This window comes from Bos grunniens, chromosome 2, assembly GCF_055505025.1.
Source record: "Bos grunniens cultivar Pamir isolate PY7600 chromosome 2, Bosgru_T2T1.0, whole genome shotgun sequence".
Taxonomy (NCBI): domain Eukaryota; kingdom Metazoa; phylum Chordata; class Mammalia; order Artiodactyla; family Bovidae; genus Bos; species Bos grunniens.
The window spans coordinates 40,690,074-40,717,328 of NC_141166.1; the positions used below are offsets into that span (position 1 = coordinate 40,690,074).

The 27,255-nt window shown below is 40.4% G+C and overlaps 1 protein-coding gene across 3 annotated transcripts in view; it reads left to right on the forward strand.

The window, feature by feature from the left end:
* Positions 1 to 27,255, forward strand: part of PLEKHM3 (pleckstrin homology domain containing M3) — a 223,389-nt gene that overhangs the window by 183,975 nt on the left and 12,159 nt on the right. For all 3 annotated transcript variants that reach the window (XR_015143057.1, XM_086343271.1, XM_086343275.1), the window contains one exon: positions 734 to 891. Coding sequence is in view for 2 of the 3 variants with exons in the window: in XM_086343271.1 (XP_086199397.1) it covers positions 734 to 891 (158 nt within the window). In the remaining variant the exon portion in view is untranslated. The remainder of the gene's footprint in view (positions 1 to 733; positions 892 to 27,255) is intronic.

A 27,255-nucleotide genomic window follows, 5' to 3' on the forward strand; every position in this document is an offset into this window, starting at 1 on the left:
CAGCAGCCTCTACTCACAGCCGGGATCGTCATCATGTTGGAATCCAGGCCTAGTTTTGCCAGATCTAATGATTTTTCAAAAGAAGCCAAAAATCTGAATTTTTATGTAAACCCCCCCCAATTATTAAATTGGCTCATTTTTTTAAACACTAAGAGATTTAAAAAAAAACATCTTCAGGCTAAATATAGTCCTCAGACTGCCAAATTGCAACGTCTGTTATTATGATACTTAGCAGCAGCAAGAGAAACCTATTTTTCCACATTTGTTACATGTTCTTAGGTGAGCTGGTGAAAAAAAAAAACTATTCTATTAACTCATTAGGAAACAGATATTATTGAATATATAACATAACATAAAATTCTACATCAGTAGTTACCCTGTATGTTTTCAATCTGTTTTGGGAAATCCGCCACACTCCTCGTATACTACACCATAACTGTGTCTGTGAAAGTAGGCTTCCCCGTTTGTTGGTCCTCTATCTGCTACAACACACTACAGAAAAAGAGCAATACAAGAGAACTTTCAACATCTTCATTTTTCAACCCCCAGTGGTTTAAGCCAGAGAGTTCTTTTGGAGCAAAAATACTATGTCTTTTCTTTCTCAGAGTTGCTGAGAAATTATAATTAGAGGTTTTCCTGTTGTGTAAAGGAAAGGAATTCCAGTCCTGCATCTACAAGACTTTTTGTTCTCAATAAATTTGCTTTCTTCCCTGTTCTGTTTCTCTTTCTGCAGGTAATAGAGGGAAAGCTGGCTCCATTCTTGGGCAAGGTCATTAAATTTGCCACCTCGCATGTGTACAGCTGCAGTCTTTGTAGCCAGAAGGGGTTCATCTGTGAAATCTGTAACAATGGAGAGATCCTCTACCCTTTTGAGGATATTTCAACGAGCAGGTACAGAATCTCTTGTCTTATAACAGTATACCTGAATATGTCACATGTGGTGTTATTGGGCCAGATCAGGCCAACTTTTAGTCAAGCACTATGTCTCTGTCTCTGCCTCTGCATCAGATTTCCCATTTTCCTTGAGAATATTTTTTACCCTTTGGTTTCCTACATTTATTTCCAACTCACCATGCTTCCTTTATCCAGAATGATATAACAAAGTTGCAAAAAAACCACAGTCTAGATCTGCCTTATTTGGTAACAGAGAGTATTCAGCTTCATTTTTTAGAATAAAGATGGGGGTGGAAGAATTCTCACAACCATCCCAGGGTCAAGTGATAGGCTATGGAAATCGTAGTCTCAGAGGAAGACCCAAACTGGATGGATGACTAGGAAGAAAAGCAGAGGACACTGGTGAACAGCTGTCTAGCTCACCACATGCTCTTCTCTGTAGATGCACCACAGTCTAGTGATGAAAGTTTTAGGATCCAAAGGAGAGAAAAGTGGGAGTCCATGTGGGATTATTTTTCTAACCAAAGTAATATTTGGGTATCATCACTTCCATTGATTGATGGACGACTTTTTTCCCCTGACTTAAGAGTGAGGTTTTTCCTGTTGCCTGTTTCTTGAGTCATAAAATGATACATATCACTTTTCCTTTTATTCCAAAAGCATAATAGGAATATACATTGTTTGTGCATAAGTGCATTGGCTTCTCTGGGCATGAATGTCATGGCTCATTTCCCACCCTGCTGGGCTCACTTACTCTGTGGTTCAGAATAGAAGGTGAGGCACTTAGCCAGGGAGAGCTGAAGCATGTGTGGTAAAGCTAAGATATTAAGAGTCCACTCAGCCCTTCTGGCCTCTTCTTAAACCCAAAGATTATTTGTAAATATCTAGGTCCTACACACAGAAAGACAGACACAGAAACATAAGATTCCCTACACACACACACACACACACACACACTCCTGCATCCAGATTCCTGAGTACTGTTATTTAGCTCAAGATTATATACTTGGCCTAAAGATTATATACTTCTTAAAAATGTATACCACACAAAAACTTGTATACAAATGTTCATAGCAACAGTATTCATAGTAATCAAAAATTAGAAACAATATAAATGCCTATCAGCTAATGATTGGATAAACAAAATGTGATATATCCACATAGTGAAATATTATCCCATCTAAAAAGGAATGAAGTATATGCTGCAGAGTGGATGAACCTTGAAGCCATTATGCTAAGCGCAAGAAGCCAGACACAAAAGGCCATGTATGTTTTGTTTATATGAAATGTACCCAAAAGACAAATCTATAGAGACAGAAAGTAGATTTGTAGGTGCCTAGAGCCTGGGGAAGGGGGAAAGAGAATAGCTAGTAATGAGCATGGATTTATTGGGGGGGGGTGATACAAATGTTCTAGAATTGGATAGTGGTGATGGTTATACAGTCTTGTGAATATACTAAAAAGCAGTGAATTTTACACTTTAAAAGAGTGAGTTTTATGTGAATTATACTGCAATAAAAAATGTTTAATAAAAAAGTAAAAATTAAAAAAATACTTCCAACTGAATATGCCATATATTCTGGGCCATAAAAGAAGTCTCCATAAATTTAAAAGATTAAAACCATACCAGATGTGTTCTCTGAAACATGGAATTAAGATCTCTAGTAGAAAAAAATTTTGAAAAACCCCAAAGTATTTGGAAATTAAATAATGTACTCTAAAAACCCATGTGTCAAAGAAGAAATCCACCAAAAGAGAAATTTAAAAAAAATTTTAAAGAGCATTAAGTTCACCATTTTAATGTATCAATTTTTAAAATAAGTTTTGTAAGTCTTTATTGAATTTGTTACAATATTGCTTCTGGTCTGTGTTTTGGTGTTTTTGGCTGTGAAGCATGTAGAATCTTAGCTCCCCAACCAGGGATTGAACCTGCAACCCCTGCATTGGAAGGTGAAGTCTTAAATACTGCCAGGGACATCCCTAAAATATTTTTAAATGAGTGAAAATGAAATGCAAAATATCAAAATGTATGGAATGCAGCTTAAGTAGTTCTTTGAGAGGAATTTATAGCTATTAACACCTATATCAGAAAAGAGGAAAGAAGGTCTCAAATTAATAACCTAAAATTCCACTTTAAGAAACTTATGAAAAGCAAAGTAAATCCAAAGCAAGCAGGAGGAAAGAAAGAACTAAGATTAGAGAAGATGTCAATGAAATGAAAAACAATAAGTCAATGAAACCGCAAATTGGTTCTTTGAAAAGATTAACAAACTTGATAGCCTTTTAGGTGGGCTGACCAAAAAATTAAGAGAGAAGATACCAATTGCCAGTATCAGGAAAGAAAAAAGGTATAGCAATTAAAAGAATTTTTAAGAGGCAGTATAAACAACTTCATGCCAACAGGTTAGACCACTTAGATTAAATGGATAAATTTCTAGAAAGACAAAGTACCAAAACTGACTCAAGAAGAAATAGAAATATAAATAGGCCTTCAACAAGAAATTGAAATAGTAATTTTTTCTTCTTCTTCCCATGAAGAAGTCAAATGGCTTCACTGGTGACTTTTGTTGAATATTGGAAGAAATAATACCAATTCTTTACACCATGATAAAGAGGGGCATTATATAATGATAACTGGATCAGTTCTTAATAAAAAACCATCTTTAGTGTGTATGAACAGAGAGTCAAAAATGCATGAGGCAAAAACCAACAACTGCATGGAGAAACAGATGAATCCACAATTATATTTAAGTATATCCATTATTATAGCTGGGCTTCCCTGGTGTCTGCAATGTGGAAGACCCTGGGTTGGGAAGATCCCCTGGAGAAGAGAATGGCAATCCACTCCAGTATTCTTGCCTGGGAAATCCCGTGGACAGAGGAGTCTGGTGGGCTGCAGTCCATAGGGAAACAAGGAGTCAGATACAACTGAGCAAGTAATAATTATTATAGCTAGAGACTTCAGCACCCCTTTGTCAGTAACTGACAGATCCCATAGGCAGAAAATCAGTGAATGTATAGTAATTGAAAAGCACTATCAACCAAGTGAATCTAATGGACATCCATGTCAATTCATGTGTCCATCCAAAAACAGAATATACATTCTTCTCAAGCTCACATGGAATATTTACTAAGAAAGAGATCACATTCTGGGCCATTAAACACATCTGGACAAATTTTAAAGAATAGAATTTATACAAAGTATGGTCTCAGACCATAATGAAATTAAACTATAATCAATAATAGGAAGATACCTGCAAAATACCCAAATATTTGAAAAATAACAATATACCTTTAAATAACATGAGTTTATAACTTACGTTCACTTAAAAATCTATACATGGGTATTTATAGCAGTTTTATTCCTAATTGCCCCAAATTGGAAACAACCAAGTTGTCCTTTACTAAGTGGATGGATAAAGAAACTGTGGTTTATCCATATAGTGCAGTATTATTCAGGGATAAAAGAAATGAGCTATTATGCCGCAAAAGGACATGGAGGAAACTTAAATGCATATTATTGAGTGAAAGAAGCCAATCTGAAAAAGTTACTTACTGTATGATTCCAAGAATGTGACATTTTGAAAAAGGCAAAACTATACAGACAATAAGAAAATCAATGATTGCCAGGGTCTTGAGAGGGTGTAGGGAGGAATGAATAGGTGAAGCACAGGAAATTTGGGGGCAATGAGATTATTCTATATGATTCTGTAATAGTGCATACATGACATTATACGTTTGTCAAAATTCATAGAACCGTACAACACAGAATAACTCTTTATTTTAAACTGTGGACTTCAGCTAATAATATACCAATATTGGTTCATTAATTGCAACAAACTACTACACTACTGCAAGATGTCGAGAATCGGGAAAACTGGAGGTCATAATATGGGAACTCTGTACTACCTACTCAGTTTTCCTGTAAATCTAAACCTTAAAAATGTTGTCGTCGTTTAGTTGCTAAGTTGTGTCCAACTCTTTGGCACCTTGTGTACTATAGCCTGCCAGGTTCCTCTGTCCATGGGATTTCCCAGGCAAACACCAGAGCAGGTTGCCATTTCCTTCTCTAGGGTATCTTCCTGACCAAGGGATCAAACCCATATCTCCTGTGTTAGCAGGTGGATTCTTTACTGCGGAGCCACCAGGGAAGCCCTATCCTAAAAAATAAAACCTGTTAAAACAGTTCATTCAGCAGAACATTTGGCTCAGAGGTCAAAGCTGAAAAGTTTTAATAAACTCTATTAGAACAACTTTAGATTTACAGAAAAATCACAAAGATAGTACAGAAAAGTCCTTTATGTTCCATACCCAGTTTTCACTATTAACACCTTACATTAGTATGGTACATTTGTTACAATTATGAACCAATATTGATATACAATTATTAGCTGAAATCCCTAGGCTTTTTTTTTTCTCTGATTTCCTTAGTTTCTACCTAGTCATCTTTTCTGTTCCAGAATGTCACATTACATTTAATTGCTTCATCATTCTCTGCTTCGTGGTGGTACCAGTCTTTCAGATTTTGTTTTCATGGCCTTGACAGTTTTGCAGGGTACTGGTCAGGTATTTTGTACAGTCCTTCTATTGGGTCATACTTGTTGTCTTTCTTATGATTATACCAGGTTCTATGGGTTTGGGAGGAAGAACAAAGAGGTAGTGTCATTTCATCATGATATCATATCATGGGTACATACTATGAACATGACTGATCACTATAGTTTTTGTGTCTCCACATCAAAGTTACTCATCCCCCACCCACTCCCATCTCCTTTTTATACTTTCCTTCTGGAAGTCAGTGTGTTTGACCCACACTTAAGCAGTGGGGACTTACATGAGTGGAATATGTACAAAGTCATTTGGAATTCTTCTGCCTAAGAGATTTGTTTCTTCTTTCCCATTTATTTTTTCAATTATTTATTCATATCAGTATGGACTCATGCATATTTATTTTATGTGTGTGTGTTAGTCCCTCAGTTGTGTCTGACTCTCTGTGACCCCATGGACTGTAGCCCACCAGGCTTCTCTATCCATGGAATTCTCCAGGCAAGAATACTAGAGTAGGTTGCCATTTCCATCTCCAAGGGATCGAACCTGGGTCTCCTGCATTGCAGGCAGATTCTTTACCATCTGAGCCACCAGGGAGCCCAAAATATATAAAATAAATAAAAAGTATTTATTTTGTACTTTGGGTTATCCAAAACCACTTGCTTGTGTTACTCAAACCGTTCCAGTTTTAGCCATTTAACTCTTTCAGTTGGCTCCTGTGTCCCCTTGGCATATCACAGTGATTATGGAGGTTTTGGTGTTGAGCAGTTCCTTACTTTCTAGCACTGCCCAATGCTCCCAGCTCATCTTATATAATTCCTGCCCTAATCGTAGAAGCAGCCATTTCTTCAGGGGGCCCCGGTTCCTTTTTAATAGAGAATATTAGAAACCAAAATCAGGGTGCTGGGGTGCACACACGTTTAAAGCCCTCAGTCTCGGTACTTGTCTCTTGCAGGACACAGGTGCTCCTCTCTCACTGCACATCTGAATCTCCTGTGAGATCTGGCTTCTTTAAATCCCCAGAATCAGTATCTTCAAAGACTCCCCATGTGATTCTGAGTCACATGCAGGAGAAAGAACCCCTCCTCTAAGATACCTATTGTCATGATCCAAGATGCTGGATTCTCACAACCAAAATGACCACATTTGCACGGCCATGGGCTCATAAGGCCTTTACCTTGTAGGAAGGAATACAGTCGGAATCCTCTGTTTCTCCCTTAGTCAGATTCAGTTCCCTTAATTTGCTTGCACAGATGTCTGAGTTTGAAGGAGCCCTGAGCCTTCCTGGAACTCCAGGTTCATAATACTTGCCAGGAACCTGCCGAGCTTTCTCATGGTGTTCAATTTCCACTTAAATGCTGGGAGTGGATTATACATGTCAATGGAAAAGGACAAACAAACCCTAATAAAAGATTTACTGATGGAAAACTGTAATCAGAAATAGAGTTGCAGATTTAAAACATAGCTATAAAGATGTACTAAGTAAAGCTGGCGCTAATGGTAAAGAATCCACCTGCCAATGCAGGGGGTACAAGAGACCCAGGTTCAATCCCTGGGTCAGGAAGATCCTCCGGAGAAGGAAATGGCAATCCACTCCAGTATTCTTGCCTGAAAAACTCTATGGACAAGAGCCTGGAAGACTACAGTCCATGGGGTCACAAAGAGTTGAACACAACTGAGCAACATACACATATATAAATAAAAATAAATTTGAATAGTGGGATAAATTTTAAAATCTATGTATAACTGAAATCTTTACAGATGAAGTGATGATAAATCAGATTTGCTTCAAAATAATCTGATGGTGGGAGGGAGAAGATGAATATAGATGAACGAGATAATCATTGAAACTAGGTGATAGGTGTGCAGGGGTTTATTATACTATCCTCTCTACTTTCTGAATATGTTTGACATTTTCCATAGTAAAATATGTTTTAAAAATCTATATGTGAAAATCCTAGAAATTTAGTTTTAGTGAAATTGTTACCACATACGTATCTAAACCATCTTGCTAAATCCAACACCCCTGTGCCCTCAGAACTATATTTAATATCCTTTCAGACCCAACTATCATGTGAACAACATAATTACAATTCAGTAAAGAACATTCCACAAGCATTAGAACTATTCATTCCTTCAATAAATGATTCACTGAGCATATTATGTTTGTGCACTGGGCTGGGTTCTGGAGACACAAAGTGAACCCGGCGTGCTCCTTGCTCACAAATAGTTGACAGTCTCCAGTAAGAGACAGACAAGCCACCAGGCAGCTGCGTTCACACGTGGGAGGAGCCACAGTGGAGGGGGTCGACCTGGGGTTCCACTAAGGGGAATGACATGCACTGTGAGTAGAAAGATGTTCCACAATTTCTAAACAGAGGAGAAAACTCCACGTTGAGCTCTAAAGCACTGATTCATGCACTTCAGTATCAGCATATACCCAGTTCTAACATGCTTATTTGATTATGGCCATATATCACCAGGACTTCCCAGGTGCCTCAGTGGTAAAGAATCTGCATGCCAATCCAGGAGACGTGGGTTCGATCCCTGGATCGGGAATATATCCTTGAAAAGGAAATGAAACCCATTCCAGTATTCTTGCCTGGAAAATTCCATGGACAGAGGAGCCTGGCGGGCTACAGTCTATGGAGTCACAAAAGAGTTGGACGTGACTTGGTGATTAAACAACAACATTATCAAACATTGGTCAACTCTTAAGACTTTCTTTTCCTTATTAAATGAATTGTTCTGCAGAAGGAAACTTCACAAATGTGTAATTTAGAAGTAAAACCCTAGTATTAATTTTTAGAACAGCACCTCTGGCTGACATAGCCACTATTCTGGGCTTGTAGGGGAATCGCAGTAATACTTACTAGTGCCAGCAGTTTTCATATCTCATCATTTAATTCTTCTGCCAGTCCTCTGAGGAAGTATTGTTACCTCCATTTTTATAATGAGGAAACCTAGTTTCAGAGGAGGCAATTAACTTGGCCCAAGAGATAAAGCCAAAACGTGAAGCCAGATATATCTGACTCTAAAATCTGTGCTTTTTTCATTGTACATCACTGTTTTTTCTGTACCTATAGTCTTCAAACTGTTTTTGCAGCATACCCCCTAAAAGAAATTTGAAAATCGTATGTACCTGTTATTAAAGAAACCTCCCCACAAAACTGTTCTTTACAATTTTCCCTTTATTTGCCAACCTGGACTTTTTTTTTATACTTGGAGCAGTGAGCTGGAGTTAGATTGGGCTGGGGAAAAGCTCTGCCTTTGTTTTGTGAACCCCCAAAGGGCTATCCTGAGGGGGCGGGGGAGCTGGGAAAGGGGACCAGAGCCAGGCTTCCCCCTCTGTGCAGCCGGGGCAGGCCATGTTCAGCCGGGGGTACCTGTGGAATGAGGGCCTGCCTTTATCAGGTTTAGGAAGGGACATCCCAGATTAAATACATACCTCTCTCCTTTAAATAGGAAAACACTGAAATCCAGGTTGCAAGATTTTGAATACAGTAGAAAGATCCAGAATCACAAAACTGCTTTACTTGAGCCTAATCCAGCATTTACCCCTGTAGAGGACTGAAAAGAGAGCTCAGCTCTAGGAGGGAGGGACCTTCTGTGAAAACAAAGGTCCAGGTCTACATCCTGAGGAAGGAGGAATGACAAAACACAGCCTTCTTGATGGAGAGTAAGAAATAAGGGCTCTAAATTCTCAGAAAGACAAATCAGAAGATTAGACCGATAACAGCCCTAAGATGTAAGAGAAAGCAATCAGTATAAAAGCAAAAAAGTCAGATAAACCCACAGAATGACCCAGAACTTAGGTGTGTGTTTTTTTTTTTAATCTTAAAATTACCTTCTATCCAGCTTTCTTTCCAATATCTCTGCATATCACTGATCTTCTTTTGTTACTAAGGACAGAATGCTGCTAAGGAAGCCATCCTGCTTCACACATGTCTGTGAAGGTGCCAGTCCTCAATCTTGAAATGTTTCCACATCACAAGGACATAAATGCTTCCTCTTAGATAATACTCTGCATGCATTTTAACATAAGACTTAACAAAATATATCAGCTATCATAAATCAATTCCATCCTTTCAATCTGATCCATTCAGCCATGTTGAATTTTTCATGCCACAGACAAGCCATCCCCACAGGTTTTCCAGTATGGAAAACATTGCACTTTAAGATTTAATGACCCCACTCCCATTTGGGGCTGTATTTAGATATGGAATGGGCTTCCCTGGTGGCTTAGATGGTAAAGAATCTGCCTGCAGTGCCGGAAAAGAAGAAAGAAAGTAAAGTCACTCAGTCACGTCTGACTCTGTGACCCCATGGACTATAGCCTGCCAGGCTCCTCCATCCATAGGATTTTTCAGGCAAGAGTACTGGAATAGGTTGCCATTTCTTTCTCCAGAGGATCTTCCTGACCCAGGGATCAAACCCGGGTCTCCCACATTGCAGGCAGACTCTTTACCATCTGAGCCACAAGGGAAGCTCTGGTTCAATCCCTGGGTTGGGAAGATCCACTGGAGAAGGAAATAGCTACCCACTCCAGTATTCCTGCCTGGAGAATTCCATGGACAGAGGAGCCCAACAGGCTACAGTCCATAGGGTGACTCATTTGGATACAACTGAGCAATTAACATTTTGATTTTCATTTTCACTTTTGATGTAGAGTACTATAAGAACATTACACATTAATACATGAATTTGGTTTCCCTCATAGCTCAGTCAGTAAAGAATCTGCCTGCAACACATAAGACCCCGGTTCAATTCCTAGATCAGGAAGATCCCCTGGAGAAGGAAATGGCAACCCACTCCAGTACTCTTGCCTAGAGAATCCCATGGACAGAGGAGCCTGGCAGGCTACAGTCCACGGTGTCTTAACAGTCGGGTATGACTTAGTGACTAAACCACTACCACATGAATTTGGTGGGTTTCATATAGTTAACATCCCATAACTATTTACTGTTTGGTTCAGCTCTCCCAAGTATGTTATGTGTATTCATTAAGAACACTGACAGAGCTTTTTTAAAAAACTGATTAGTTCAGTTCAGTCACTCAGTCATGTCCAACTCTTTGTGACCCCATGGACTGCAGCACACAAGGCCTCCCTGTCCATCACCAACTCCCAGAGGTTACTCAAACTCATGTCCATTGAGTCGGTGATGCCATCCAGCCATCTTATCCTCTGTCATCCCCTTTTCCTCCTGCCTTCAATTTTTCCCAGCATCAGGGTCTTTTCAAATGAGTCAGCTCTTTACATCAGGTGGCTAAAGTATTGGAGTTTCAGCTTCAGCATCAGTCCTTCCAATGAATATTCAGGACTGATTTCCTTTAGAATGGATGGGTTGGATCTCCTTGCAGTCCAAGGGACTCTCAAGAGTCTTCTCCAACAAAACAGTTGAAAAGCATCAATTCTTCGGCACTCAGCTTTCTTCACAGTCCAACTCTCACATCCATGCATAACTACTGGAAAAAACTTGACTATACAGACCTTTGTTGGCAAAATAATGTCTCTGCTTTTTAATATGCTGTCTAGGTTGGTCATAACTTTTCTTCCAAGGAGCAAGCATCTTTCAATTTCATGGCTGCAGTCACCATCTGCAGTGATTAGTTAAGAGAATTTATAATACTGGCACTAAGTGAAAAAAGTCAGACAGGGAAAGACAGATATTGTATGATATCACCTATAATGTGGGATCTAAAAAAGCAAACTCAGAACAGATTAGCAGTTGCCAGAGGTGGCGGGTATGCAGTGGGCAAAATGAGTTAAGGGGGTCAAAGGTACAAATTTCCGTTTATAAGATGAATACTGTATAGCATGGCGGTGGCGGCAGCAGCAGGCTTAGTCGCTATGTCATGTCTGACCCTGCGACCCTGTGGACTATAGCCCACCAGGCTCCTCTGTCCTTGGAATTTCACTGTCAAGAATGCTGGAGTAGGTTGCCATTTCCTCCTCCAGAAGATCTTCCCAATCCAGAGATTGAATTGGAGATAGCAATACTATATCATATATTTGAAAGTTGCTAAGAAAATATATCTTAAAAGTTCTCAGCACAAGAAAAAAAAAATTGTGACTATGTAAGGTGATGGAGTTAGCTAAACTTATTGTGGTGATCCTTCTGCAACATGTACCTACATCAAATTATCATGTTGTATGCCTGAAACTAATGCAATATTATACGTTAACTGTATCTCAATAAACCTGGAAAAAAATACTTATGAAGCTAGAGGAGCATTGGGCTTCCCTGGTTGTTCAGTCAATAAAGAATCTGCCTACAATGCAGGAAACCCAGGTTCAATCCTGGGTTGGGAAGATCCTCTGGAGAAAGGAATGGCTACTCACTCCAGTATTCTTGCCTGGAGAATCCCATGGACAGAGGAGCCTGGCGAGCTACAGTCCATGGGGTTGCAAAGAGTCGGACATGACTGAACGACTAACACTCAGAGGAACATAGTTTAAGTCTGAAGTAACACTGCAGCTTTCTACATAAGGTTGAAGCAGCTGATCTATCATTTCAAGTAATTCTCTGGCGTGAGTGTTGGCCTAGGGAGAGTGATGACATGCCCTTGTCCTGGGAAGGCATCGCCGAGCATGTGTTCTTCCTGTGTTAGGGCATCTGCGGCTCCCTGGTTAGTCTTCTCAAAGGGTTACATGTTTTGTTGAAGCACTAGGGACTTGGAGAAGCAGACTGAGTGTTAGCTAGTAGTTAGCAACTTCCTCCCCTCCTTTAAGAAACCACGATTGCATACAGGACCCTGAACTTAACAACAGCAAACTCTTACCGGTTGAGTTAACATACTCTGACACCACATCCAGTCTGCACACATTCACAGAACATTCCGTACAGTTGTCTATTGAGAACAAACACTGGCCGAATGGAACAGCCCATAGTGAGTGAGTTTCTAAGAGGCCTTATCCTCTTTTTCACTTTTGAAATCTATTTTGTCAGGTTGTGCTGTGTTTAGTCTCTCAGTGGTGTCCAACTCTTTGTGACCCCATGGACTGTAGCCTGCCAGGCTCCTCCCTCCACGGGATTTTCCAGGCAAGAATACTAGAGTGGGTTGCCATGCCCTCCTCCAGGGAAGCTTCCCAACCCAGGGATCAAACCCAGGTCTCCCACATTGCAGGCAGAGTCTTTGCTCTTTGAGCCACCTGGCAAGCCCTTTGTCAGGTTAGCTTACAGAAGAAAAAAAAAAAAAAGTCTCCTAAAGAATTCAGTTCAAGCCCCATCACTTTCATCCATTTTGGCCAAACTCCAGAAATGTCTAGCTTGTACCAAAGAGCACAGGGACTCCTCCCAACACCTTGACCTCTGGAATTGGCCTTTGTCATTTTGCATCTCATTGCAATTCACATCATCCTGCCCCTCAGGACCTGAACTTGTTGGGGCATGGACTTTGTTCTTTGTCTTGGCACCCTCTGCCCTTCTTTAAGCTTCATCAAGACATGAAGCTTCAAGTAACTAACTGTAGTCCAACCTTTAAAAGGTTTGTTTAAAACTAGAGAAAGAAAACTGCTTTGTTATGATGTATAGAATTACTTCTTCACACAGAAGATGCTGAGATGGGCAGTTCTTAGCACATCTTCAACAGTCCATTAAGAGCTGTGTTTCCCATCGCCCTAGTTTCCTTTGATTTGTTCATGGAAGGTAACCGTGGAGATGGCTTTGCCTGAGTTGCCACTTAGTGCCTAGAAAATTATCAAACTCTGAATCTGTCAGCGACCTTACAAAGGCTCTTCCATTTTTCTGGGCAACCCATTAGAGTTTTGTCATTTCATGAAAGAGAGTTTCACGTTTGGGCAGGAATCTTTTGGTGGGAGTCAGGGGAGTAGGAGAAAACTCCGCAGGAGGAGGCGGGAGAAGCACCACGCAGACGCTGGTCTTCCCTCGTAGCTTCCTATTTGCTCAGCCTTCAGTTTCTGTGAGTCCCTGCACAAACAGACCAAATACCTGGATTATGCCCTCATCTGGACTCGAATACACATACATTACATACCCTTTTTTCACTAATCAGCCTGACACATTCCTCTGTTGGTAAATGGTTCCAAAACAAACACTGTCGGTGCACCTAGTTAGCAGGTTCCTGGGCTGTGCTTGGCAGTCCTGTTACATCCTGTTCAACAATAGGGAACAACAGCCTTGGCTGAGTCGGGTGTTAGGGAGGGAACAGCTTCCCCCCAATGCATATACGCTTTTTTAATGATATTTCCTTTCTGTGGCTTTTCTTGGGACGAAGCCACTCAGCAAGTATTGTAATGAGGTGTGGGATTCTCCCAGCAGCTCTAGGGAATTTGGATGACTCCTCCTAGGTGCCTTTGCTGAGGAACCGGTGGTTTGCATCTGCTTAGTGTTTCTCTCTCTTGCTCTATTATCTCTTTCTCTCTCTCTCCCTCTGCCTCCCTCTCTCTCTCTTTCTCTCTCTCCCCCCCCACCCTCTCTCTCCCTCTGGTGTTGAAGAAGAGCATATTAAAGAACTTTCTCCATAGTTCTCTAACTCCCCTGCCTGCGTTCTAGAATCAAAACTAACAAAGATGGAAGGACCTGTAGAGACCATGTCAACATTTTTAGCGTAGAAACACTGAAGCCCAGAGAGCGTACAGATTTTGTGAGGGGCAGAAGAAGGAGACTGACTTACAAGATGGAATTCTGCTCCTCTTAGGCTACATGACTGCCTGCTCTTCAGTGTATTTATTGAGTGAGTAAAGGTTCTCCTTGATAAAAAACTGGAGCACAATGCTCGTTGTTTCGGCTTTTAAACTTTGGTCAAAGAGTAACTTGGTAAATAACATTTCACCTTGGCCTCGTGGCTCCTATATTCACACATTGAAATGTTTCGGAACGTCTGCTGATACAGGCAAGACTTTTGTGTAATCCTCAGGGCTGACCTGACCCTTTATGCCATTAAGCCACTTGATAAACACCATGCATTTGTAAACACAATCCTAGCTGGTGAGGCCGCTATTGTTTTTTGAAGCCATTTGGTCACTTGAATAGATGGCTGTTGTCTCCCCCAGACACATTTCTTACCAAGTTTCTGGTTATGTGTCTGGTTAACACTGTGTTAATCATCTTTTCTCTAAGCATTTCAGTTAACCTAATTTTTTGTGGTTTGGAGTAGGGATAAGTTATTTAAAACTCCTGTTTTACCTTTCCAACTGTAAAAGTGATTGATGTTCGTTATAGAAAATGCTTAAAGTACATAAAAATATAATGAAGAGAATTCTCCATACTCTTGTATGCATATATATTTTTAATAAAACTGAGATTGCATCCAGTCTTTTTATCACATCATAGTAGAACCAGGAAAATAGTCATATTTAACCTATATATTTTCACTAATGGGTAATTTTACAGGGAAAAAAATGTAACTGGCTCTAAAATTGTGAAGATCCATTTAATAAATAGAGGCAGGCTAGTCCTCAGAAGGCAATGGCACCCCACTCCAGTACTGTTGCCTGGAAAATCCCATGGGCGGAGGAGCCTGGTAGGCTGCAGTCCATGGAATCTCGAAGAGTCGGATACGACTGAGCGACTTCACTTTCACTTTTCACTTTTATGCATTGGAGAAGGAAATGGCAACCCATTCCAGTGTTCTTGCCTGGAGAATCCCAGGGATGGGGGAGCCTGGTGGGCTGTCGCCTATGGGGTCGCACAGAGTCGGACATGACTGAAGCGACTTACCAGCAGCAGCAGCAGCAGCAGCAGTCCTCAGAAAAATCATTGGACTGATGACTTGAAAGTCTAGATGTAATTCCTAACTCTGCCACTCAGTTGCTTTGTGATCTTCAACAAGCCATCCCCTACCCCTCTACATAGCAGGCATATGACACTGTTTTAAGCTCTTATTGACCAAAGAAGTAAGAGCTCGTGAGAGCTTTACTTCAGGTCCATTTTGTATTAGTCTCTTGATAGTTTGTCACGATGTTTTCAGGGAAGTTGACTGCTTTTTTTTAATACAATCCACCCAAAGGGATTAAGATATAAATTCAAATGTTGATTCAGTCCACCATTTAGAAGTAATATAGGATTCTTAACAGACTCTTGTTTTGCTCACTGCTCCATCCTCTACGTCTAGAATCAGATCAGATCAGATCAGATCAGTCGCTCAGTCGTGTCCGACTCTTTGTGACCCCATGAATCGCAGCACGCCAGGCCTCCCTGTCCATCACCAGCTCCCGGAGTTCACTCAGACTCACGTCCATCGAGTCAGTGATGCCATCCAGCCATCTCATCCTCTGTCGTCCCCTTCTCCTCCTGCCCCCAATCCCTCCCAGCATCAGAGTCTTTTCCAATGAATCAACTCCTCCCATGAGGTGGCCAAAGTACTGGAGTTTCAGCTTTAGCATCATTCCTTCCAAAGAAATCCCAGGGCTGATCTCCTTCAGAATGGACTGGTTGGATCTCCTTGCAGTCCAAGGGACTCTCAAGAGTCTTCTCCAACACCACAGTTCAAAAGCATCAATTCTTTGGCGCTCAGCCTTCTTCACAGTCCAACTCTCACATCCATACATGACCACAGGGAAAACCATAGCCTTGACTAGACAAACCTTTGTTGGCAAAGTAACGTCTCTGCTTTTGAATATGCTATCTAGGTTGGTCATAACTTTCCTTCCAAGGAGTAAGCATCTTTTAATTTCATGGCTGCAGTCACCATCTACAGTGATTTTGGAGCCCAGAAAAATAAAGTCTGACACTGTTTCCACTGTTTCCCCATCTATTTCCCATGAAGTGGTGGGACCAGATGCCATGATCTTCATTTTCTGAATGTTGAGCTTTAAGCCAACTTTTTCACTCTCCACTTTCAGTTTCATCAAGAGGCTTTTGAGTTCCTCTTCACTTTCTGCCATAAGGGTGGTGTCATCTGCATATCTGAGGTTATTGATATTTCTCCCAGCAACCTTGATTCCAGTTTGTGTTTCTTCCAGTCCAGCGTTTCTCATGACGTACTCTGCATATAAGTTAAATAAGCAGGGTGACAATATACAGCCTTGATGTACTCCTTTCCCTATTTGGAACCAGTCTGTTGTTCCATGTCCAGTTCTAACTGTTGCTTCCTGACCTGCATACAAATTTCTCAAGAGGCAGATCAGGTGGTCTGGTAGTCCCATCTCTTTCAGAATTTTCCACAGTTTATTGTGATCCACACAGTCAAAGGCTTTGGCATAGTCAATAAAGCAGAAATAGATGTTTTTCTGGAACTCTCTTGCTTTTTCTATGATCCAGCGGATGTTGGCAATTTGACCTCTGGTTCCTCTGCCTTTTCTAAAACCAGCTTGAACATTAGGAAGTTCACGGTTCACATATTGCTGAAGTCTGGCTTGGAGAATTTTGAGCATTACTTTAGTAGCGTGTGAGATGAGTGCAATTGTGCAGTAGTTTGAGCATTCTTTGGCATTGCCCTTCTTTGGGATTGGAATGAAAACTGACCTTTTCCAGTCCTGTGGCCACTGCTGAGTTTTCCACATTTGCTGGCATATTGAGTGCAGCACTTTCACAGCATCATCTTTTAGGATTTGGAATAGCTGAACTGGAATTCCATCACCTCCACTAGCTTTGTTCATAGTGATGCTTTCTAAGGCCCACTTGACTTCACACTCCAGGATGTCTGGCTCTAGGTGAGTGATCACACCATCGTGATTATGTGGGTCGTGAAGATCTTTTTTGTACAGTTCTTCTGTGTATTCTTGTCATCTCTTCTTAATATCAATGCTCAATAAATAATTTATGAATGAATGGTTTATTTTACTTTGGTTTTTCAAACCCGTACTTACCTATTTTATTTTAAACAGCTTTTAAGCTCATTTCAGGGAATTTGCCTGCTTAAATGTAGACATTGCCAAGATATCTGACTTTTATCAAGTGATTGCTAACATTCAATTATATATTAGGGGCAGATGTGTTTTATTGGCCCAATGGAGACTTCACTGTCAAAAACTTGAGCTTTGCTAAGCTACCCAGGTAACTTAATTTTCAAAACATCTTTTAGGTCACTTCTTAGTGTGTGCTTTTTCCTTCTCTGTGGGACTGTAAATAAGTAACCTGAATACACAATGGAGAAGAGAAAGAGTATTTACCTTTCCATATAAAAAATGTTGACTTTTCAGACTGAGCAATATGTTTTGAAATGAACTGTTTTTATACTTTAGAATTACAAGAGGTACAGTAGTGTCTTGGTTTTGTCAGTATATGTTCATGATGGTTTGAGACTTTTTTCATCCAACTGTAGAAGTACAAATAGTATCCTGTTAAAGTTGTTTTCTTGTTCTTATTTCAGCATCTAATGAGCATTATTATATCTTTATGAAATCCTTTCAGTATTTTGAATATTAAACCACTCAGTGCTGCATCAGGAAACATCTGCCTATGCCACCTATAGCTACCATTAATAATCATCTGCTTGGTTCCTAATTCTCTCATAGTACATAAAACAGTTAAAGGCACAGTTCATAGACCTTTGCACTCTGTACAAAAGTTGCTCTTTAGACTGAATTGTATCAAAGCATAGAACTTGGGGAGCTTAGCAATCATTTACACATCGCCCCCACACCCTGCAACACACTCCCCTTCCCCATTCCACTCCACCATCCATGGATGCCAGCATCCCCTACAATACCATTCCCATAGGTAGTTGGAGATTCAGGCTGTCAAACAGTACAGTATTCTTTCTGTCTCACTGTGTTATCAGCACTTGCCTGAAGTTTGAGGGAGGCACAAAGCATCCTAGGAGGGTGAGGGTAAAAGACTACTTACTATGTATCCTTAGCTAGCTAGTTGATGGATGGGGGTGGGGGTACGTGCTCTCACCAAAATTAATGGGAAGAACTTTTTTGATGAGAGAACAGGGAAAGAGAGTATTAAAAGAAGTGATTCATGAGACTTCCCTGGTAGTCCAGTGGTTAAGAATCCGGCTTGCAGTGCAGGGAATGCCCGTTCGATCTCTGGTCAGGGAACTAAGCCTGTGCACCACAACTAGAGTCCATGTGCAAGAGATCCCACGTGACACAACGTACAAAGATCCCATGAGCCAAAACAGCCAAGTAAATATTTTTTAAAAAATAATTCATGTGAAAAACGGAAATGGCCTTTTATAAAACCAGTAACATAGTAGACTGACTTGCAAATAATGAATCAGTGACTGGTTTAAAGACTGCACTGGAAACATTGGAAGCCAGTAATTTGAAGTAAGGTAACTTAAGCTAAAAGATCTAGTTAGGGTTGAACATGGGGAAGTTGAAGTATCTTAAAGCTCTTCTTTAAGAGGGGAGTTGACACATTCTTTTTCTAGAAGGTGGTGGAGAGAAAGAAATTTTAAATTAAAAGACTTAGGTAGGAAAGCAGCTTATATCAGTGATTGGGAAGAAAAACTTCAGAAATGGAAATGAAGAAACAAGCAGAATTTCCCTGGGAAGAGAAGGGGTGGAGTTGGGTAGGATGACATTCGGGTAGAAGAGTGAAGCCTGATTTAACCTAAGGGATGGCATGATTTTCATGCAGTCAGAAAGAGGCACCAGCCCAGGGGCTAAGGGACACAAGTGATGTGAATGTCAAAGCAGCAAGCATGAAAGGTGACTTTTGCCTTCCTCCTCTTTCCTGAGAGTTATGTAAGGTCCACTGTTTAGAAGAGAGAGACCTGGGACTTCCCTGGTGGTCCAGTGGTTAAAACTCTTTGCTTCCAGTGTCGGGGCTCAGGCTCAATCCCTGGTCAGGGAACTAAGATCTCACAAGCTGCACAGCACAGCCAAAAAATAAATAAATTTTAAAAAATGAAAAAGACAGATCTAATCGGGCAAACCCTAATGCTTAGAAGTACCTAAGAGCAGTTCTTAATCCTTTTCCCCACCTAACCCCACAAAAGTTTCCTGCTTAAGTTTTTCTCACTGAGGGGTCTAGAGGGCTTGCCCAAGTCACCTCCCAGAGACACTGAAAGGCTTAGTTATTAGTTAGCAAGCACGTTGTTAACCAGACCTAAGCGAAAGGCACACACTGGCTTCTCCCAGTGAATGACCACATTACTCCCCTTGAGAGTTTCCTTTGCTGATACACAACCCTCTAGCCTTCTCCACCCTAGTCCTGTCTTATGAGTGAATATTCACAGGGTTAAAAGAAATACAACTTGCAGTGACTTCCTGCAATAATGTGTCTGCTTATTACTTGTGTACATAGTATAACTATTCATAACACTTTTTTATTACTATGTTATCAGTTTCAGGGGCTACCCTGGTACCTCAGCTGGTAAAGTATCCACCTGCAATGCAGGAGACCCCAGTTTGATTCCTGGGTTCGGAAGCTCCCCTGGAGAAGGGAATGGCAACCCACTCCAGTGTTCTTGGGCTTCCCTGGGTGGCTCAGATGGTAAAGAATCTGCTTGCAATGTGGGAGACCTGGGTTCCATCCCCATCCAGCTTTTACTAATATGCAGAGTGGAAGTGAAATTTTCAAATAATGTTCTCACTGGATGAAAGGAGCTGCTAAAAAAAAAGCATGTTTTTCATGCATTTTTCTCTCATTCAATGTTTTACGCATTATTAGATTATTTTTTTCAACACGTTTGGTTCAAGCACACTAGGCTAAAACCTTATACATTATTGAACAGTTAAACCATGTTTTCTAATCTAATAAACATGTACACAGTCTATTAGTTTAACCCACCAAAAGTTAATACTTTTGTCACTGTATAAAGATAAAAATAAATAAATAACTGAGATGTTCAAAATGCCAAATATCTAAAGACTGAAAAAAAAGTCAGAATTGGCCCTTGATTACCTGATATGTTTATACTGCTGCATCTCTTTTTAAATAAAACTGAGAAGGCAATGGCACCCCACTCCAGTACTCTTGCTGGAAAACCCCATGGACGGAGGAGCCTGGTGGGCTGCAGTCCATGGGGTCGCTAGGAGTCGGACAACACTGAGTGACTTCACTTTCACTTTTCACTTTCATGCATTGGAGAAGGAAATGGCAACCCTCTCCAGTGTTCTTGCCTGGAGAATCCCAGGGACGGTGGAGCCTGGTGGGAGGCCGTCCATGGGGTCACACAGAGTCGGACACGACTGAAGCGACTTAGCAGCAGCAGCAACAACAACAAATAAAATTATAATATACATTTAATTGGTTGATGATATACATTTCAACTTTTTTCATTTCAGTTCAGTTCAGTTGCTGTTGTGTCCGACTCTTTACGACCCCATGAATCGCAGCACGCCAGGCCTCTCTGTCCATCACCAACTCCCGGAGTTCACTCAGACTCATGTCCATCGAGTCTGTGATGCCATCCAGCCATGTCATCCTCTGTCGTCCCCTTCTTCTCCTGCCCCCAATCCCTCCCAGCATCAGAGTCTTTTCCAATGAGTCAACTCTTCGCATGAGGTGGCCAAAGTTCTGGAGTTTCAGCTTTAGCATCATTCCTTCCAAAGAAATCCCAGGGCTGATCTCCTTCAGAATGGACTGGTTGGATCTCCTTGCAGTCCAAGGGACTCTCAAGAGTCTCCAACACCACAGTTCAAAAGCATCAATTCTTTGGCGTTCAGCCTTCTTCACAGTTTTTCATTTAAAAAAAACATAAAGATGGACAACATTGAACTTAATAGAGTCAAGATAGAATCTTATAACTCTTTGGGGAGTGGTGGTGGTTTAGTCGCTAAGTCATGTCCAACTCTTGCAACCCCATGGATTGTAGCCTGCCAGGCTCCTCTGTCCATGGTATTCTCCAGGCAAGAATACTGGAGTGGGCTGCCACATCCTTCTTCAGGGGATCTTCCCGTCCCAGGGATTGAACCCAGGTCTCCTGCATTGCAGGCAGATTCTTTACCAACGGAGCTACGAGGGAAGCCCTCTTTAGATTGATTAACTCTTTAGATTATATTAATTATAATTAATTAGTTATGTTAATTATAACTCTTTAGATTAATTCTAAAGTTGTTTACTTGAAGGGAGACTGTTTTTTACCAGATATCCGAATGTATTATAAAACAGTATACTGTTTGGACTTCCCTGGTGGTCCAGTGGCTAAGATTCTTTGCTCCCAGTGCAGGGGGCCCTGGTTTGATCCCTGGTCAGGGAACTAGATCCCAAGATGCTGCAACTAAGAGTTTGCATACTGCAACTAAAAATCTCACATGCTGTGACAAAGACTGAAAATCTCGAGTGCCACAACCAAGACCAAGCACAACCAAAAAATAAATTAAAATATTTTTTAAAATAAAATTAAAAAATAAAACAGTATAGTGTTGGCGTAGGAAAATAAATCAGTGGAATAGGATTTCAGAAAGCATGGAGATAAATCCAAGTTATAAGGAAATTTAATGCACAATAAAGGTAGCAAATTAGTAACACAAAAATGGATCATTCCATAAAAGGAACTGGGAACCAGATAACCATTGGAGAAAGAAAAATAATGTTGGATTTTACCATAGTCCTTATGTCAAGATAAATTCCAAATGGATCAAATATGTTAATATATAAAACAAACAAAACAAAAACCCATAAAGTACTAGAAGAAAAGAAGGGTGAATATTTTTATCATGTTAAAATGGGGAAGTTCTCTTTAAACTTGACACAAACCCAGAAGCCATGAAAGCAAAATGCTTTTAAATACATTTTTTAAAAGTTAAATGCCTAAAATTTTACAGATAAAGGCAAATGTAAACAGGAAACTTGGAGAGATATTACCACACATGTGACAAAGCATTAATTTCCTGAATATAAAAAAAGAAATTTATAAAAGTCATTAGAAAATGCAAAGGACACAAACCAATATACAGAAAAAATATGCAAATGGCCAATAAATATAAGAACAACTCCATTTTGTGATAAAAACAAAATAAAATGAGATGCTTACTTATCAGCCATAGGAAAATATTAATAGACATGAAATGTAAAGTCCTATGTAAAAACAGTAATTAACCTCACTTCCTATTTCATTTTGCTAAGTCCATATTTTTGTTCTAAGTATTTAGAATGAAAAGTGAAAGTCACTCAGTCATGTCCAACTCTTTGTGACTCCATGGACTGTAGCCTGCTAGGCTTCTTGTCCGTGAAGTTCTCTAAGCCAGAATACTGGAGTGGGTAGCTGTTTCCTTCTCCAGGGTATCTTCCTGACCCAGGGTTCAAACCCCAGGTCTCCCAAACTGCAGGCGGATTCTTTATCATCTGAGCCACCAGGGAACCCCAAGAATACATAGAATAGCTTTGTCTAATATATCAACTAGAGCAACTGCCTTTGGAAATGACTGGCCTAGAGCAGTTGTTTTTGAACTTTTTTATTCATCAGAATTCTCTGGAGGGCTGGTTAAAATAGAGTGACAAGCCCCACCCTGTAGTTTACAGTTCAGTAAGTCTGGCATAGAACCCAATAATTTGCATATCTAACAAATTCTCTGGTGATGCTGGTTTGGCTAGTCCAGGGACCACACTTTGAGAACCACTGGCCTAGAACACATTGAGTATTCGAAAATAAAGTAATACTGTATTGTAGAAAATTGTATTGATGAGAAGAGACAAATAGGGAAATAAGTAATGACAAAACACTTTGGGTCTTTTATTTGAATGCCTTTCTCCTTTTAAATTTACATCATTTAACTTATTCCTAAGCAACTAATCATACTGTTTAAACTAGATTTACCTTCTGAACTTTTTTGCATTTTTCTAATGTACCCATGCTTGACAGTTTCTTTTATGTGTGTTCCATCAAGTGTCTTGAGGAACTGAAATGTAGTATGTTAAATACTAGTAAATCCCATCAGAATCTTGGTATCTATCTTTATAAATTATTGTTTCTTTTAAAGAGGTTTTACTTCAAACCTTGACAGTTAAATTTTTCAGTTTTACATTTTAAAGGTAGGCTGGTAAATTAAACAGCAGTCCATATACATAAGATAATTTTGTATATATTTTTTTAAATCTGCATTAGCCTAATACTATTCTTATATTTACTGTCTTTATCTTAGATGTAGCAAGATATTTCTAAACATCTCTTGGACTCTTAGATATTTTGAACTACTTTAGAGGTTTTCACAGAAAGCCATTGCTTTTATTTATGGTTTTTTAATGGCTTCAATCGTGATATATCCTAGCTGTTCACAAAAATTGTAGAAAATTTTAAAATCCTCCTTCAGTTTACTTTTTCTAATATTAAAACAAGATTTTCCTGAAGTAATGGACATTTGTCTGTTGAGAATGATATTAACTGCCAGGTGAACCATTTAAAAAAAAAACAAAAACTTAGAAGTGTCAGAAATTCCAGTTTTTCCCTATCTCCAAAAAGATATTTCATTCAGGTCAAATCTATTATGATTTTACATACGTGGAGTATTACCGAGAAGTCCTGTCACCACCTGCAAATTAGCAAGAAGCATTTATTAAGCATTAGCACTAAAGATAATGGTGAGTTACTGTCCCCAGTAGGGTAGCAAAATTAGCAAATGAATTAATTAACCCTTGTTTACATTCTATTTTCAAAGCCAAGATTTTCAGTAAAGCTCTTGTCAAAGGTATTAGCTGAGCTTGGGTTTACAAACTAAAAGTGCAAGACCTGTGAAAGCCAAATGCTTTGTGGGCTGTAATCAGGGGGAAAACCTGCCTTAATTAACTTCAGGGATTAAAAGGTAAATACAAAGATCATTTCAGGGCATACCAATTGTTCTTCCCAGATTTGAGTCTTAGCAGGTATTTGGGGATATACTAAGTGACTTAAGGGCCATGTGGCTAGTACGTGGAGAGAGGGCTAGAATTAAGTCAGAAGACAGAAATCACTGCCAAAGTTGACCCACCATTTACTAGTTCTGGAACCAGAGAAGCCACCAGTTTATTTTATTATTTCATTTCATGTTTATCTATTTACTGACTGGCTTATTTAAAAAGGGAATACAACTAGGAGAGCTATTTTAAGGATAATTTATGTAAAAATAGGGGCAAAGGGTCATATAGGTGTTGTCTGATTTAAATATCTAATTTGTGCATTTTACAATTCAGAACTACTGGGATAGCTTTACAAATTAGCACATAACTGCCTAAATCTGCCTGACATTTAGCCAAAGGCACTGGATCTTTGATCTTTTCTAGTCTCATAGAACTCCAATCAAACTATAGGGGATACCTTTTCACTACCCACCTCCCTACCCACCCCCCCCGCCAAAAAAAAAAAAATCACAGTTATCAACCCTAAATGTGATGGACCCAGATGCAGTTCATCCCTGCCCCCACTCTCCAAGGAGCCAGACCCTTTGTTGTCTCCCTCCCCCCTCCCACCTGCTTGGGGGGGAGGGGCCGGTCGAGAACCGACGGGTACCTGGGGAACGGATTTCTGGTTATCCCAGCACAAGGCTTGCTCATTCATTCATTCAAAAGAATGAATCTATTAGATTGTATCATCTAGTTAAATCATATTTAATTCATTTTACCTTTGAATGTTTAGTAACATATTCTGTGTATTCTTCTAAACAGCATATATATAGCTATATAAGTACATGCATAGCACACATACACACACACAGACAGACATGCTGTATATGATATTGGCTGGTTTCCTATTTAAGCAAATTATAAATTGTTTGCTGATATCCATTTACTGACTCAAGAACAGAAGGAAACACCAACCCCAAACATGAAAATAACCAGGCCCCAATAACTACCTCCCTTAGCTAAGAGATTTGAATAATCATCTTGGTTTCTGAGAAAAACCGATAATAACTAGTGACCCTGTGAGGCGTCTTACATAGCAGCCATACCCCAAACCGCACACACATGCCTGATAATGTGCACTTACTCTGTGTCCCACCCTTTTCGTCGTGGGCTCCACTGAGTGGAAATCAGCCAGAGCTCACCCTGCTCTGTGGGCCTGTCTTTCCCTTGTCAGAGATCCAACCAAGCTAAGCCTGAATTTCAATCCTAGTGAAATATCTGAGGTCATTGCCTGAACCAAAAATAAAAATGCAGCCAGGGAGGAACCCAACATGCACAGAGTAGAAGCATCTCGGTGACCTCAACCTGGGGCAGAGGCCTCTAGCGGCTTCCTGTGACCTCCCTGTGTGCAGCTAGAAGCTGGAAGGGCACAGACAAAGCCATCCTCAGCCTGTCTCTAATTGGTTTCACATCATCAGCATTCCAGAACAGGAAACTCTCAGCAGCCAGAAATTCTTGCTTCTTTGCCATAGTATTCGAGAAGCAAGCCTTTTCCCCTGCACATATTTAGTTCTGTTAGTTTTGTCACAGGTGAGTTTTCTTGAATTTGATAGCTTGTAATAAGAACATCCTGTCTGTCCAATCTCTTGGCAATTGACTACTCAATTTCTAGGTTCTGGACCTCTCTTTCATTTGCTGTAGGTCAGTAAGCCAAGTTTTAGGGCTGTTTATAAGAAATCAACCCTGAATATTCATCAGGACTGATGCTGAAGCTGAAGCTCCAAACTTGAGCCTCTTGATGTGGAGAGCTGACTCATTGGAAAAGACCCTGATTCTGGGAAAGATTGAAGGCAAAAGGAGAAGGGGGCAGCTAAGGATGAGATGGTTAGATAGGATCACCGACTCAATGGACATGACTTTGAGTGACCAGGAGATAGTGAAGGACAAAGGAGCCTCTGCAGTCCATGGGCTTGGAAAGAGTCAGACACAACTTAGCGACTGAACAACAATAGAGTCTCGTTTGATGATGCCTTTATTAAGACATAGAATGAGATTTCTGTTTCCTCTAGCTGGTGGAGATATTCCTCTGCCCCATTCCAAGGAAGGGGACCAATTTGCGAGGGGTGCACCAGTCATTAATGGTATTGACCCCTAGGGCTTCCGCAGACTCGAACCTTGAGTTACTCCTTTCTCCTCACACATCCTCTGGCATACACTGTACTGACCGGCACACGGTCCTCTCCAGTGTGGCTGTCCCAGTGTTTAAAACACAAAAGTAAGTACTTCTATGCAGGCTGGTGAATGACTCCTGCCTCTAGCCAGTCCTCACCCCCACAAAATGAAAACCCCGCAACATTTAACAATTCTGGGGATTTTTCTTGGGGAAAAGGGATGCTGATGAAGATTGAGAGAAAACTTAGAGAGAAGTCCTTAATGTTTAGTTGAAATTTTATTTGAAAGGGCAGGGTCAACTCTTTTGGCCAAATTCCTGATGATCAGAGCTGTATGTACTAGCACATATCAGCTATTTCATCACTTGACTGATGAATGCAAATAACATTTAAAATCTCACTCTTCACTTTAAGGCTCATCTCATGTTAAGGCTCATTCATTCCAAGCTTGTCAGTTTGAGATTTTTCTGAGAAGGGACCAGCAGGACTACATTCCCACTCATTCATCCACAGACTTGGGGCCATGGAAGTTTGGAAAGAAGAAGATAAAACCCAGAGTAGCTCTTTTTCCCCTGCACAAAATCTGCAGGTTGTAAGGAACCTTGCTGCTGCTAAGTCGCTTCAGTCATGTCCGACTCTGTGCGACCCCATGGACTGCAGCCTACCAGGCTTCTCTGTCCATGGGATTCTCCAGGCAGGAACACTGGAGTGGATTTTAAGGAACCTTAAATACCATCTAATCCAGCTTTCTCATAGCCTTCTGGGGAAAGTGAGGTTCTGAGATGAAGTAAGTTCTCCAAGATCCCAGTGATACTAGGGACAGGATTTCAGGATTACTCTCTCTCACTGTGCTCTCCCTTCTGCAGTAAGTGGCCTCACTGATATTTTACTGGTCTCCTTTCCATTGCAGAAGTCACTGAAACTGAACTGCTTCACAATTAGGTAAAAGAGATTTATTTTATGGGGCAAATAGAAAAGTATTTAGTTTTGGTTCTCTAGATGGCTTAGATAGGGCTCAAAGA